This window comes from Aythya marila, assembly GCF_965140915.1.
Source record: "Aythya marila genome assembly, chromosome: 15".
Lineage (NCBI taxonomy): Eukaryota > Metazoa > Chordata > Aves > Anseriformes > Anatidae > Aythya > Aythya marila.
The window spans coordinates 10,445,456-10,459,732 of record NC_139056.1 but is presented as its reverse complement, the minus strand read 5'-3'; the positions used below and the strand labels follow the sequence as shown (position 1 = coordinate 10,459,732).

At 39.4% G+C, this 14,277-nt stretch overlaps 2 protein-coding genes across 13 annotated transcripts in view; one reads left to right on the top strand and one right to left on the bottom strand.

Annotated features, from left to right (window-relative positions):
* The window catches only part of TECPR1 (tectonin beta-propeller repeat containing 1), a 27,950-nt gene extending 13,673 nt beyond the window's left edge, over window positions 1-14,277 (top strand). For 10 of the 11 annotated variants that reach the window (XM_082772674.1, XM_082772671.1, XM_082772672.1 and 7 more), the window contains 16 exons: window positions 506-1,029; window positions 1,883-2,028; window positions 2,986-3,141; window positions 3,669-3,818; window positions 4,451-4,608; window positions 5,899-6,026; window positions 6,325-6,427; window positions 7,125-7,221; window positions 7,622-7,701; window positions 8,020-8,076; window positions 9,526-9,700; window positions 10,986-11,121; window positions 11,475-11,567; window positions 12,387-12,493; window positions 12,948-13,067; window positions 14,069-14,277. In XM_082772674.1, the coding sequence (XP_082628800.1) occupies window positions 506-1,029; window positions 1,883-2,028; window positions 2,986-3,141; window positions 3,669-3,818; window positions 4,451-4,608; window positions 5,899-6,026; window positions 6,325-6,427; window positions 7,125-7,221; window positions 7,622-7,701; window positions 8,020-8,076; window positions 9,526-9,700; window positions 10,986-11,121; window positions 11,475-11,567; window positions 12,387-12,493; window positions 12,948-13,067; window positions 14,069-14,266 (2,428 nt within the window). In that variant the 3' untranslated portion in view covers window positions 14,267-14,277. Of the gene's footprint in view, window positions 1-505; window positions 1,030-1,882; window positions 2,029-2,985; window positions 3,142-3,668; window positions 3,819-4,450; window positions 4,609-5,898; window positions 6,027-6,324; window positions 6,428-7,124; window positions 7,222-7,621; window positions 7,702-8,019; window positions 8,077-9,525; window positions 9,701-10,985; window positions 11,122-11,474; window positions 11,568-12,386; window positions 12,494-12,947; window positions 13,068-14,068 lie in introns of those variants that run through there. The other variant, XM_082772666.1, reaches the window with a different exon arrangement.
* Window positions 6,474-14,277, bottom strand: part of LMTK2 (lemur tyrosine kinase 2) — a 59,950-nt gene continuing 52,146 nt past the window's right edge. The window contains exons 15-16 of one of the 2 annotated variants that reach the window (XR_014318545.1): window positions 7,885-8,084; window positions 6,474-6,565 (exon numbers count right to left, since the gene is read on the bottom strand). The gene's annotated coding sequence lies outside the window, so the exon portion shown is untranslated. Of the gene's footprint in view, window positions 6,566-7,738; window positions 8,085-14,277 lie in introns of those variants that run through there. The other variant, XR_014318546.1, reaches the window with a different exon arrangement.

The window sequence follows — 14,277 nt, the reverse complement described above, 5'->3', positions numbered from 1 at the left end:
ACTTAGTGATTATCCTTCTCCAGAGCATCACTGTACGTTTCTTTCCTGAGAGATTAGACCAGTAACTCCCTGCTGACTGCTTGCTGTTGGCTGTGCAAGACATGACAATGCAGCCGGCATGCTACAGAAGCTACTTAAGTCAGAGTGCTCTGAGTAGAAGACCTCTCTAGCTAAGACAAAAAGCACAAAGTTAATAATGGGCTTAAAAAAAAATAAATCTATTTATTATTTCATATCCTGAAAATGGGATGTTGCTTCAGTGTTTTTCTTGGAGTTGCTGATAGCCAACACCCCTGATTTTTTACGAAGATCAATGAGATCTCCTCTTAGATCCGTGTTAGACTCTTTTTTTCTTAATGATAGATTTTGACCTTTAAAAGGAAGTGTGCTGTTTCTCTCCTAAAGCTGCAACACTCTGTCAATTTCTGTCTGTCTGTTGTCTCAGGCCTGTGTTAATTTATAATGTTTTGAATTATAGTTAATGAATTATCTATTTGTCCTTCAGTGCTGGCTGTTTCTTTACTGATGATATTCAGAACCAAACAAATGCGGTCATTCCTGGTGATGCAGACACTTCCTCTGACACAGATCTTCCAAGCATCCCCACGTACCTTGCCAACACTCCCCCGATGGGAGCTGCAGCCAGTGGCAGTGGTAGCAGCGCAGGCAACCAGACAGCAGAAATATGTGCAAATTTGACTGTGGATCCTCTGGACTCTGATCAAGGAGAAGCCAATGTTGCTTCAACTGGTAATAAGAAATCTAATCTTGAAAGCCTTAAGTCTACAAACCCAAATCCTTCTGCAGAACTGCAGTGGACAAACATTGACTTAAAGGAGGCTCAGAAGCATCCAGTCCTCTCTGTCAGCACCTTTGCAGAAACGTCCAGCCTGTCTTCCCTTGGCATGTTCTCGGTGGGAGCTGAGGAGCAGTACGGAGCCGATGAGCACCCGCTGTGGGCCTGGGTGTCTGGGGGAGGCTGCCTTGTGGATTTGCACAGCCCACTGAAATGGTTCACTGTCTCCTCAGGTACAGTCCAGGCACCACAGCAGACTTCAATTTCCAATTTCAATTAGTCAGTATTCTTAAAAAAAATAATAATGTGTTTTTGTTTTAAACAAAACCTTGGCACAAAACTTATGATTACTGCTCTTCCTGCAGTTTGTTGTTACGCTCCGTGTCTGAGCATAGTGCTGCATGTATTTAACTGTAAAGCACTTTGGGACTGAGATATGTAAGTGTAAAGGTGATAAAGGAGTTTCTGTAAGAATTTTATAAAATAATCAGTGTGCTGGAACTGCATCTTTTTTTTTAATGGCACTGAAACTGCAACTTCAGGCTAAACCCCTAATACCACTGAACAGTAACTAGAAGCAGTGAAAAAGGCTCTCTTAAGAGATGCCGATGCCACAAATACCACCTTGCCACTACCATTCCTGCTGAGGTAAGGGTAAGACTGAAGTTACTGAGGGGCATTGTGGATGTGAGCCCCAGTGATACCTGGATGAGGCTGGAATTTACATTTTTGAAAGACAGTGGAGTATAACCATATTTTAAAAATAGACCATGAGCTGTGGCGTCCTGGTACTTACTAACAGCATAACTCTTAATGCATTGTATTATCTAATTATCTTGCAGTTCAGTGGTAAGTCCCATTTGTATAAAGTTACAGCATTGAAAGATTCAATATAATCATATAGCAGTTCCATTCTGATGCATTATTTACAAAGCTTGGCTTTAATACACTGATTTCAAAGCGTTAATTAGCAAATTTTGTTAGACTGGGTTGATTTGGTCCAGCGTTTAAAGCAGTATCATGATACTTTTTCACAGGACTGTATTCAGAGCTCACTGATAGGTGTTGGTTTTGCTTCTGTTGTAGGTTTGTCGTCCTCCGTGCAGTCTCTTTCTCTGTCTATCACTCCAGCACAGACAGCAGCATGGCGAAAGCAAATTTTTCAGCAGCTCAGTGAAAGGACAAAGCGGGAGCTGGAGAATTTCAGGCACTACGAACAGGCTGTTGAGCAGGTAAGCAACGAGGATATCTACCTCTGTCTTGTGAGCACTTAGATCTGTCAGTACTAGGCATCAGTGGTACAATTCTGATGTACTCATCTGAACTTAGCTGTTAGCTTTTTAATCTCTTCCTGATTTCTGTCTGTGACAGCTTTCTTGGAGTATCACTGTCTGGGTCCCCTGTGGGAAACTGGTGGCTTATTAAACATGGACTAGCAATCTTCATCTAAAAATGTTAGCTGACAGTTTTGTGTAGGAGCAACTGAAGCATTGGTCAGCCATTATTTCATATATTGAAACCTTAAATTCAGAGAAACATTTGCAACAGTGGAATATTGTAAGAATTACTCCACTACAGGATGAGGCTCCTTAATTGAAACAGTGACTCACATAGGTGAACTTTTCTTCTCTGTGAGCCTTAGGTGATCAACATAACTTGCATAAATTAATCAGTGATGATAATATCAGTAACAGCACTTAAATATCAGCTCCTGGTCTCTTTTCAGATTCATTCATGGTTTTGGTCCCTTCATGGCTAATTACCAAATGCCAATTGCCAAGTCTGCAATTCATTTAATTAAAAACACTTGGAGTCCGGGGCTTTAGTTCAGTTTATGTGGAGGGAGTTTGGTTTAAGGATTATGTCAAAATCTTTCAAAATTGGAACAGAAATTGTGTTAGAGTAAAGAATTAGTATCTGTGTGCTATTGCATTCTTTGCAGAAGTCAAATGTTAACACTGATGTACACATGGCATTCCAGTGCCTTTCTATCCAGTTTTGTCAGTTTTCATTTTGTCTTCAGCTTTCTGAATACTGGTGTACTCTGAATACTGTGTCAGAAGTAACTGATACGATACAGACCTTACAGACCTATAGCAGAGATTTCTTGTGGTCACAAGAAATAACGTTTGGAAGAAAGAAGAGTCATGTGGTTTCCTTACTTTTGAAAATTTGTGTTTGCATTACAGTCAGTTTGGGTTAAAACTGGGATGTTGCAATGGTGGAGAAATTGGAAGCCTCATAAATGGATGGATGTGCGAGTGGCACTTGAGCAGTTCACTGGGAGTGACGGAATGCGCGACAGCATCCTGTTCGTCTATTACATGTATCATGAGGAGAAAAAGGTGTGTCCAGCTCAAGACCCCCAACAGTGTTGTGTATGGCAAAAGACAACCTATGAATGAGAAAAAGTTTTTTAGGGAAGGCAAATTATGATAAGCTGTTGTTTTGGGAACCAATTCAAATGTAGCCCAGGGTAATAGTGAATTGCAAGCTTTTCTAAGCTTTGTTAATGCTCTGTCAGAAATGCCCACTCAGCAAGCATCCACATTGCTTAAACCATCACCTTTGCACTAATTAGGATTGCCTTTGGAAGTTCAAAACATTCCTGGCTATGAAGAAAGAACCAAGCTTAGCTGGCTAGGGTCTGCACAAATAGGGTTGATGCATACCGGCAACATGAACCAGAGGTTGTGCAGGCCTGGATACTGGGCCCCATATAAGGAACAACATTCCTTCTGCACCAAGAATTTATTCTTTGCTACCCTTGGCAGCAATGCCTTGTTCATAGTCTTGAAGTGCAAAAATGCTAGCACTGAGGAAGGTATATCTTGAGTTCACCTTAGTCTCATTTTTTTTTCTCTTGTCTTAGTATATTCATGTGTTCCTGAATGAAGTCACCATTATAGTCGATGTTCTGAACGAAGCCAAACACTCCTTTGCCCTGTATACACCTGAAAGGACGAAGCAGCGATGGCCAATCCGCCTAGCAGCCACAACAGAACAAGAAATGAATGACTGGGTAATTCAGTGAAATTTTCATTTCAACCTGGCTATTTTTGAAATAAAACATAAAAGCTAGTCTCTGAAATCTGAGCATTACATTTACAGTATCTAGGCTTCTTAGCTATCTTCACTAATTAAGCATTTTAGAAGTCCTCTTCAAGCTCCGTCAGGGGCACCCAAGGCTTACTGTCTCCTCTAGAGTTTGCACTGGTTCTGAAGCCACAGTTATCCAGAGTAAAACCAACATTGCTTTTCCTTCCCTTCCTACCTCTGGATATAGATTGGGCTACGAATGAGTTAGGAATTGAATTCAATGAGTCTATTCCTCTGCATTGGTAAAACTGTTGTCACTGTTGTAGAGAATCTTACTTATAGGCAGGCCTGTGTACACACACCAAAGCAAAGGAAAACCTGAAAGACACCTCATAAAGGTCAAATGCTACAAACCACGTTAATTCCTGTTATTCTGTTAAGAACTTCTAAAACACTGAATTCCAGTGCCTTTGAGAAAAAAATGCTAGTTCACTTTGCTGACTTGTAAGAACCTGCAAAGCTAAAATTCCATTTTGTAGTACTGGACCATCGATATGGAAGTTTTTGTTCTTGCTGTAAAAGTAACCTTCTGGCTCTCTGCTTCTTGTTTTTTAGCTGTCTTTGCTGAACATGTCCTGTTGTGAAAGCAGACGGATTCAAGGCCCCCCTTCTCACCATGCCATTTGGTCAGTTACTTGTAAAGGAGACATCTTCGTTAGCGAGCCAAGTCCTGAACTGGAGGCAGGACCACACCTGATGCCATGTGATCAAATGTAAGGGGTTTCAGAAGCTGTTCTTTCTGCATTGGGTGCCTTCCAGCAGAGATTGTCTTTCATGTCAAGTTGGTGACGTTGATGGGCTGTTGGAATGTGTACCACACTGCAGATGTCTGCCAATCACAAGGTTAATGGCTGCCTTCATGCTTATGAGTGCATTTGAAGAAATTCACCAAATTGTATTTTAGTTCTCAGATGATGGAGCTATTCTTGTGATTTCAAAAATTTGGGTTGAGATCCCATCACAAATGACTTGAAAATTTTGCATCTTAAGGATTGCATCCTTAATGTAGTAATGATCTAAATCAAGAGATGGCCTACACTAAAAGTAAACCTAGTCATCGTAATTGTAATGTAATTTGAGTTTTCAGTTTTATCTGAGTCAGGAAATCTGACAGTCTCATTTCTCTACTGTCATTTCAGTCCAGGAATGGACTGAAACTCCTTTAGAGTTTCTATTACAACTGTGACAATGTAGTACTGCAAGTTCTCCAAGCACAAGCTCAGAACTGGGGGGTCAGAGGCCAATCTTCAATTTTTAAAACTGCCTCCAGTTTCTTTGAATAATAACACTTCAGAAATACTTTGGTCCTTTTTCTTCAGGGTAGAGCACCTTCAGCATCTGGAAAATCACAAACTGATGTTCTCTTACATCTTAGTTTAGGGGATCTGTGATTGAAGCCATCTCCTACCATTCGCATAACTAAAACACTTCTCTGCAATTTCTTTACTTTCCCCATTCTTCCCCAGAAAAGTTCCATGGCCAACTGGCTACATAAAGCCCCAGAAAAGGATTAACCTTCCAAGATTAGAAGTATTGGGAGAATTACATCCCTTCTCTTTTTTCCCAATCTCCATAGCAGATATATATGAGATTTGTTTTTTTGTCAGATAAAGGTGATTCCTGCCTTTAAGAAAAATGAGGACCAAGTTAAAGCTGAGGCAGCTGATGGCTGCTAAGACATACAGATTCTAACAAGATCATCCTAACTAGTTCAAAAAAGAAATCAAAACATAAGCCATAAAATAAAAGGAAAGCAGAATACTTCAAAGCCTGAAAATTCCCAGTGAAGGCAGGCAGGTTCCTTCCAGCAACCTTTCCAGTTCAGAGGGAATGCTTTCAACTGGCAGCTGCCTTCATTAACTGAATGAACAGAGGTTGAGCAAACAAGTAAAGTTGCCTTTCCTTAGGATGACAGAGTTGTAGGGGGCAGGGGAAGCATAGATTCCTGACAGATGTAGTATGTAGGATGGGGTAAATGTAAAATTCTGTCCCTTTTCTGGCAGGTTTTGGCGTCAAGTTGGAGGGCATCTTCGACTGATAGAGTGCAATAACCAAGGCATAGTGTGGGGCATAGGATATGATCACACAGCTTGGGTTTATACTGGTGGATATGGAGGTGGCTTCATCCAAGGTAGGGATGACTGTTCTGTGGTGTACGTTTCTTTCTCATCTTCACAACTGGGTCAGCTCTTCAAGTGATTTCAGCTGTCCTTCCTTTAGCCTTTGTCATATGCAGGGGTGTACAGAGAACAGGCCACACATCAGGAAGGACTTGGTATTGCAGTCTTACACAATATTGTTATGGCTATAAAAATATTGTAATATCTTGTAATATAATATCTTACAATATTATTGTGGCTAATAGAATTTAAAATGTAGTATCTGGAACGTTTAGCTTCAGTGTAATCCAAAAGATTTATTTCTCCCAGGACTGGCCAGTAGTGCTGATAACATCTATACGCAGTCAGATGTGAAATGTGTTTACATCTATGAGAACCAACGGTGGAACCCAGTCACTGGATACAGCAGCAGGTTATTTACTTGATTTGTGTTTATTGAGCGTACTTTTTTTACTGATTTCAAATGAAGCATCAAGGGGGTTGTTCTAGCTTTTCGAAATAATTACTACAGATATTCTGTCTTCAGTCTCCTCCAACATTTATGGTTAACCTGAGGTGGAAGGTACAGAATTTTTGAATTTCCTAGATTTATAAATATCCATTCAAAATCCATTTGTAGGAAAACACTACAGATTTGTGCTTTGTGAGTGCACAAAGAGTGCCTGCTTGCAATACCTTTAATTATTAAGGCCACAGAGTGAAAGTTCTTATTAGGTTACATATATGTTCATGTATATTTTGGTCTAAATACATTGTATATTTTAATACTTGAATAATATATTTAAATGGAAGTACTGAAAAGCATTTACATATATGGGTGTCTATGCCATGGACACTCAGGATTCACCTTGGAATTTTTAGTAGTGAGGAATATCAGTCTAGAGAAAAATATTTTTATGGTTGTCAGGTTTGGTGTGACTGGAAGCAAAAAAAGATTCTTTCCCACTGTGCTCCTCACTTACATAATATTTCTATATACAGAGTTTAATGACAGAAAACTGTTTCATTTATGAAAACAGGAACTGCTAGAGATATTTTTTTTCTCTCTCCCCTTTTGAATGATGTTATTGTAAATGACCTTGCATTCCTTGTGCACTGTCTCACTGCAGAGGCCTGCCCACGGACAGATACATGTGGAGCGATGCCTCTGGCCTGCAGGAATGTACAAAAGTCAATACCAAGCCTCCTTCACCACAGTGGACTTGGGTAAAGTTTGTTTTAAAAGTCTTTTTACTACTAAAGTAAGGCTAAATAGGATACAAAACTTGCAATCAAGTGACTTTTTTTTTTTTTTGTGAGTTTGTCATTACATTTAACTTTTGTTTGCCTATTTATAATAATAATAATAATCTTCCATAGTCAAAAGAACATTAAGCATTGAGGGGGTTTTGTTGTTTAGTGGGACTTAGACTTCTCTTCAGATTGCTTTGTCTTCAGCTGAATTAAAAAGACTTGGGAACCTCTGTATGAGTTTATATTGCACGTATTAGAAGGTTTTTAGCAAGTCATTGCACTCCAAAAAGTAGAAAGGGAAATACTGAAAGAGATTATTTTTATGATACAGTAGGTATTGATTGTGCTTCTTGTTGTCTCCTTCTGACAATAGGTATCCGACTGGTATATTGATTTTAGTACTTCAGGTGGAACAGATCGGGAAGGCTGGCAGTATGCAGCAGACTTTCCAGCGTAAGGAGATACCTTTTTCTGCCTAAAATCCTAGCAGGCATTTTTAAGTTCTTGTTTCCTCATTTGCTGTTTTGCACATAAACCATACTTTGACAGGGGCAAGCGTGCCTTGATTTCTCTCATGGTACGGAGACACTAACACTGAAATGTGCTGGGGAGGTAGGGCAGCAAGGTGAAAGTTACCTTAGCAAACAGAAGTTCCAAGTGTTTTAAAGTTAGCAGATGCGTCTGGTGGGCAGATACATAGACGATGCTCTCAGGCTGTCACTGAAATTGGAGATGCTCTGACATCCTCGTGAACACGTTTTGTTTTGGTAGGTCCTACCATGGCCACAAGACAATGAAAGACTTCGTCCGACGGAGGCGCTGGGCAAGGTGAGGAACTAAGATAGAAACACAAGTTTTGATGATAGCTGCTCCCTTATCATCTCCTTTACTTGAGGGGAAGGGTTGTCACACAATCAACAAAAGAAGTGATAAAGAAACATGCAATAACTAACTCACATCCAGGATAAGCTCAGGATCTTTAGCACTCTGGCTCTATATGAAGCCTTTACAGTAGATAACTTAATTGATTTTGTGGGACCTGTAGACAAAATCAGCTGGTGATTCTCTGTATCTGTTTTTCCTTACGGTAAATAATCAAGGAACAATAAAGTCTAGGTATATTAGTACATACTAGTTCACTTGTAACAGCTGAACTATGTCATCTCTATTAGTTACTTTAACATATGAATTCCACATATCATGCACCAGGCCACAGATAATCCCAGCCCCATTTAAATCAAAGTACACTGTATTCAGACGGGTCCAGGAAAATAGCAAACTGCCATTATATTCCATTAAGCAGTGGAAATCTATATTTACGGTTTTTCCAGCTTTTCTATGCTCTCTGTACTAGGCTATCTAACTAATATGCTAAGAAATTGCTGTGAATTTACAGTTATGCATTCTTCTATTTGATACTGAGGCTGCAAAGCTAGTATTTTGGCCTTTGTATAGTATCTTCTAACTAAGGTCCTGAAGCAAACTGTTGTTGTTCCACGATGTTCAACCAACCAAATAACATCCATTTGATCAAAATAAACAACTTGAGAAATACCCTTAAACTTAAACATTTCCTCCTACTTTAACTATCAATTTAAAATTGCAAACAGGTAAGGAACAGCTCAGGGCTGGATCTTATTTTTCAGAATTGGGAACAGAGGAATGCCCCAAGTTTTTTAGGACATTCTTTATAAACAGAAATAGCTGCTGTGATGATAAAATCTAACGTAGTTTCCCCAAGACAGCTCTTAACTCAAAACTGCCTTTTCTCTGCTTACTTCAGGATACTACATTTGCTTTTTAACAGTTGCCACCAAAAAACAAATTGTAAAGTGATTCCCTTACCCAAGGCAGAGGAAGGAATGAATTGGGTGTGAAGTACAATGGGATTCCTAGCTGGGGTCAAACAACCATGATTCAGCTATTGCCCACTGAGTTTTAGAGAGTTAGGAAGCAGAGCTTAGGAAGAGAGTTAGAAGCTGCAAAACCTTCTTTGGTGGCCTTGATTTTATATTTTTTTTTCTAAACAACAACAAAAAACAACTTGTGAAATCAGAACAGATGTAAACTGTCAGAATTCAAAACCTGATGCAAAATATGATTGTTGAAAACCCTTTTAAATTAAAAAATAAATAAATAAAAGCTAATTCTTACTGTACCTATTTAATGAAGAATTCAGGATTGTTCAAACTAAAGTCACCAATGGATCAGATCAGGGAACAAGTTCAGTTATAGAAGGTACATACTTCTGATGGGTCTGGGTTTTTTTTGCCTCAGAAAATGTAAGATAGTCACCAGCGGGCCATGGCTGGAAGTGCCTCCTGTTACCCTGTGGGACATCTCCATAATTCCCAGTTCAGATGCGGTTGATGAAGAATCAGTAGCACTGTGGGCAATCAGTGACAAAGGAGACGTGCTCTGCAGACTTGGAGTGACACAGCAAAACCCAGCTGTAAGGCTCCTTGTTTATTTTTACCACCTTATTAATGTATTTAATGTAATTATGCAAGTACATACACAGAGTCATGCAGTGCCTTCTGTCAAAGTACCTTATTTTTTTTCCTTTTCGTGTCCCAGATTTTAAAGTCTTTGTCCATCAACTGTGACAGTTTTCTGCCCACATTTTTTTAAAATATTCTTTCTCTTGCATAATCTGCTTTAGCTTGTGTTACATTATTTGCAGTAGCCTCTCATCCCTGTGTGATCTTTGAAGGTCCCTTCTAATTGAACGACTCTATTCTAATTATCTCCTGTGTATCTCCTCATGAAGTACTTTACTTCCACTTTCTGCACTGATAGCTTAGTTCTATTTTTTTTCCCCCCATCATCAATAATGTGTATATCCTATTCATTTAACTGCCCAGAGATAGAAGTTTTCTAACCTATGTCCCAAACCTAATGCGCTCTGATAGCAATAGGAGTTTGTCCATGGACTTTTCAGAGCCTGGAACTGACTTTGCTTATTTCAAAGGCAGGTGGGCCTGGATGTACCTACTGACTTTTCCTTGAACTGGAACAGAAATAATGAGTACATGTCCAGTAAGGTACACAGAAAGGAACAAATAGTTTGAGTAGCTTCATTAGCAATCTTTCCTAATAAAATACATGTGCTAAAACAACAAATTAGGGTTGATATTCACTAATTTTAAGCCATATTTACAATTGGAAAGAAAATATACTTTCAGTGGAATTTGGAGAAAAACTGCAAGATGAAAATTTATAGGGATGATTTTTTTCTTCTTCCTACTCAGTCTGCTACAATAGCACAGGTCCGTATGGCAGTGCAACAGCAAGAAATTGAATTCTGTGTCTGGAATCTGAAGCCAGACAGACTTCAGTCTGTTGATTTTTGTGAGATTATTGCTCTATATAATCAAAAAAGGTATTATTTGAAAAAAGGAGGAGAGAAGAAAGAGAAAGAAAGAGAACAGATCTCTATCCCAACCATTCAGAGACAGGCAGGTCCCTAAATTTCAGTGATTTCAACTGAAAAAGCTCTGGTGTAGTCCAACATTGCTATTAATTTCAAAGAGTTAAATATCCAAGTATTTTTGAGGATCAGACACCTTGTTTCTGTTCAGTCATCCTAATTTTTTATTTTTCATAAAAGAATTATTACTCAGAGTCTTTTTTACTACCTAGGATTTTCCCCATTTGGTAGCAATCAAAATAATTTTATCATGGTTTCCCATGGAGTTTTTAAACTTTGCTTCACAATTTCTTCCACAATTTGTCAGGGAACATCCTGGCTTCATGTGGGAACAGATCAGCCCTTCATTTCCATCTCCATTGGAGCATTTTACCAGGTGTGGGCTGTTGCTAGAGATGGTTCTGCCTTCTACCGGGGCTCAGTGTCTCCAAAGAAACCTGCAGGTGAGTACTTCTACAATTTTTGGTTACAATCTTCCTCTTATACAGGATGTAAGCTCTACTACAGTGCCATGTCTAGAGAAGACAATTTTTAGTAGAGGTCTTTCCAATAGGCTATACAAAATAAGGGATATGAATAATCAGCATCATGTTAATTAGAGCAGTTAATTTGCTTTTCACTTGGGTGATTTAGAAAAAGTGTTCATCTCTAAAAACAAGCTAGCAAAAATCCATCAAGTGTAATGTAATTCGCAGTTTCCCTGCACAGGTATGCATTTCCACTGTAGATACTTCCCAGAATTCTCACACATAGTCCTGTTTTCTCAGTGTTTTACTCAAGTATTTCTGACTTTTAGGTGACTGTTGGTACCATATTCCTTCGCCTCAAAAACAAAAATTAAAACAAGTCTCAGTAGGACGAACATCTGTGTTTGTGTTGGATAAGAACGGTAAGGATTTTTTAGAAATTATTTATCATTGGTAGAAAAACTACATCGGTATTAGATTGATTTAAAAAGGAGAGTCCAAGTCAAACCTTCTGCTTGCACTGCTGCTCTTAGAGAATACTCTTTTGTATTCAAAGAGACATGCAGTGCCATAGGTAACAACAATGCATCGCCTATACTGTTTTTGCAAGAAAAAAAAAAAAGTACCAGGTGAATCTCAAAGAGAATTCCGTGGAAGGATTTTGTGTCTGAAACCCTAGAATGTACAAAACTGAAGAATATCTTCCTGTTAAGAAAGCTAGAAATAGCACCACCATTGCAATAAAAATTGTGAAGTATTGTTTTGTGAAAGAAACAAACCTTTAACACCAGTCTCCTTCAGCTATCTTGACCTTACGTTTTACTTCTCTAATGCATAGTTCTTTATATAAATATTTTTTCCTCAAGAAATTTTTCAAAACAGTGTAGCTGCTGTTTTCCAGAAAGTTATAATGAGTAAGAAAAAGAAAAAAGAAAAGAAAGTTATAATGAGTTGTAGAGCTTAGGGATATGGTTTAGTGGAGGGCTGTTAGCGTTAGGTTGGAGGTTGGACTCGATGACCTTGAGGTCTCTTCCAACCTAGAAAATTCTGTGATTCTGTGATTCTGTAACTGCAGAAATACAAATTCCAAAGTATGAACTTCATCTTCCCTTGTTGTAAAACATTAGTTGATGCCCCCAGTGATGCGTGCCCACAAAACATAGAAAGTATTAACTACTGAGTTCTTACGTTGTTTACTAGTACTTTATGCAGAGCTGTAACCAGGACTATTTATTTTATAGGCAACCTTTGGTACCGGCAAGGTATCACACCAAGCTACCCTCAAGGATCTACTTGGGATTATGTATCAAATAATATCCGCAAAATGTCTGTAGGGCCCCTGGACCAGGTGTGTATTAAGTTTCCTGGTATCTTATTAGTTTACTAAAAATTACACTTAACATTTTTTTGTAATTATTTTTTTTCAGGATGTTTTTTTTGTTTAGCTTTATTTATTCCACAAGATGATGATCTAAGTGCTGCAATCCCACCAGCAGGACAAAAAAATGAGACCAATGCAATAGTGATACAGACAGTCCTTTGACTTAAAAAGCCTTATTAATATATTTTTTTAAAAAAGTTATATATATATAATCTCTTTCCTGCCAAGTCTTACTATCTGGCAATGTTTTCACTACAACTCTGGTATCTAGTTAACTGTTTGGTTGCTATCTGACTAAATCAGAGCAGTTTTGGCCTACTCCAGAGTCAAGACTAGCCTATTAATGCAAAATCAGGATTTTCATGTCTGGGAAGAGCAGCACAAGGAATACATTTTACTGCCACTTTTTGCTTTCTTTGAGGTCTGGGTGATAGCTGACAAAGTGCAAGGAAGTCACAGTTTGAGCTGTGGGACAGTGTGCCACCGCACTGGTGTTCAGCCAATGGAGCCCAAAGGCCTCTCATGGGACTACGGAATTGGGGTAAGTGCTGGGGGACACCATGCTGCTTTAAGGCCGGTACCAAATGCCCATAGGCACTGAGCGGAAAGCAAAGCACTAGCCTGCTGAGCTGGCAAGCTTTCTAAAGCTTGCACACACCTGCAGGAAACTGACGTTTGTTCTCCAGTTTTAATTCCTTTTTGAAGTTAAATATAATGGCTTGTACAATTATTGCTGGGAAGTCATTTATTTGCGTTTGATAAGTATTCATTTTAAATAGGTCATTTAAAAGCTATAATGGAAAAATTAATAAAAGTAAGTAGCATTTTTTAAAAGTAGATTCCTTCCTCCTCTGCACATGATTATTTCTCCTGGTTGCTCCCTTTATTACTCTCAGTGTTCTCAGAAAGGCTATTTCAATGTTTTGGCCCACTGCAGATGGGTGGAAAACCTGCAGTGGTTCTATAGGAGGCTGGGCAGTCCCCCAGGCCAGATCAGTGGGGCCTGCGGCCAGGCAGAAGGACGGCTTCCTTAGAGCTGGAGCTCATGAGGCAGCAACCACTAGCACCTCAGCACCCCAGGGGATGTGGGGGGACCCTGGCTGAGGTCTCCCAGCCCAGCTGTATGGGAGCCTCTTCCCAGGGCCTCCAAAGGGAAGGGGTAACCCTCACCAGCACCACCTCTGCGCAGGCTCAGAGCCCCCCAGCCCAACCCAGAGGCAGGGGGAATACTCTGAGAGCCCTTCCTTACACTCATCCATTCTAGGTGCTCTGCGCAAAAGAAACAGCAATGTGAATGGTGGGTGCTGCATGTGAATTTTAAACGATGAGGTGAATATGCACATTCCTTTTTGGGTAGTTACATATGCAATCAGATTTTGATTTGTTTTATAAGGAGCCTTTTTTCTGACTGAGCCCAGAGCAGGATTATTTTCCATATGAATAAGCCATATAAAAGTAGTAATGTACATAAAGCATCACATCAAATATTGTAATTACAGGGTGATGTTTCTCCTTTTATGTTTCTTTATCAATCTTCTGTAGGGTGGATGGGAACACATTACAGTCAGAGGAAATGCAACTGAAGCATCTAGGGTCGCTATGCAAGACACTTCTGAGGAAAACTCTGCAGTATCAAAGGACTTGGAAGAGAATGAAAGTAAAGGGAGAGCGGTACACTCCAAAACCCCTCTGATGGTCAGTGAAAGCCAAGACTTGGACAGAAGTGCAGTTAATTGTTAAGTTGCCACTGT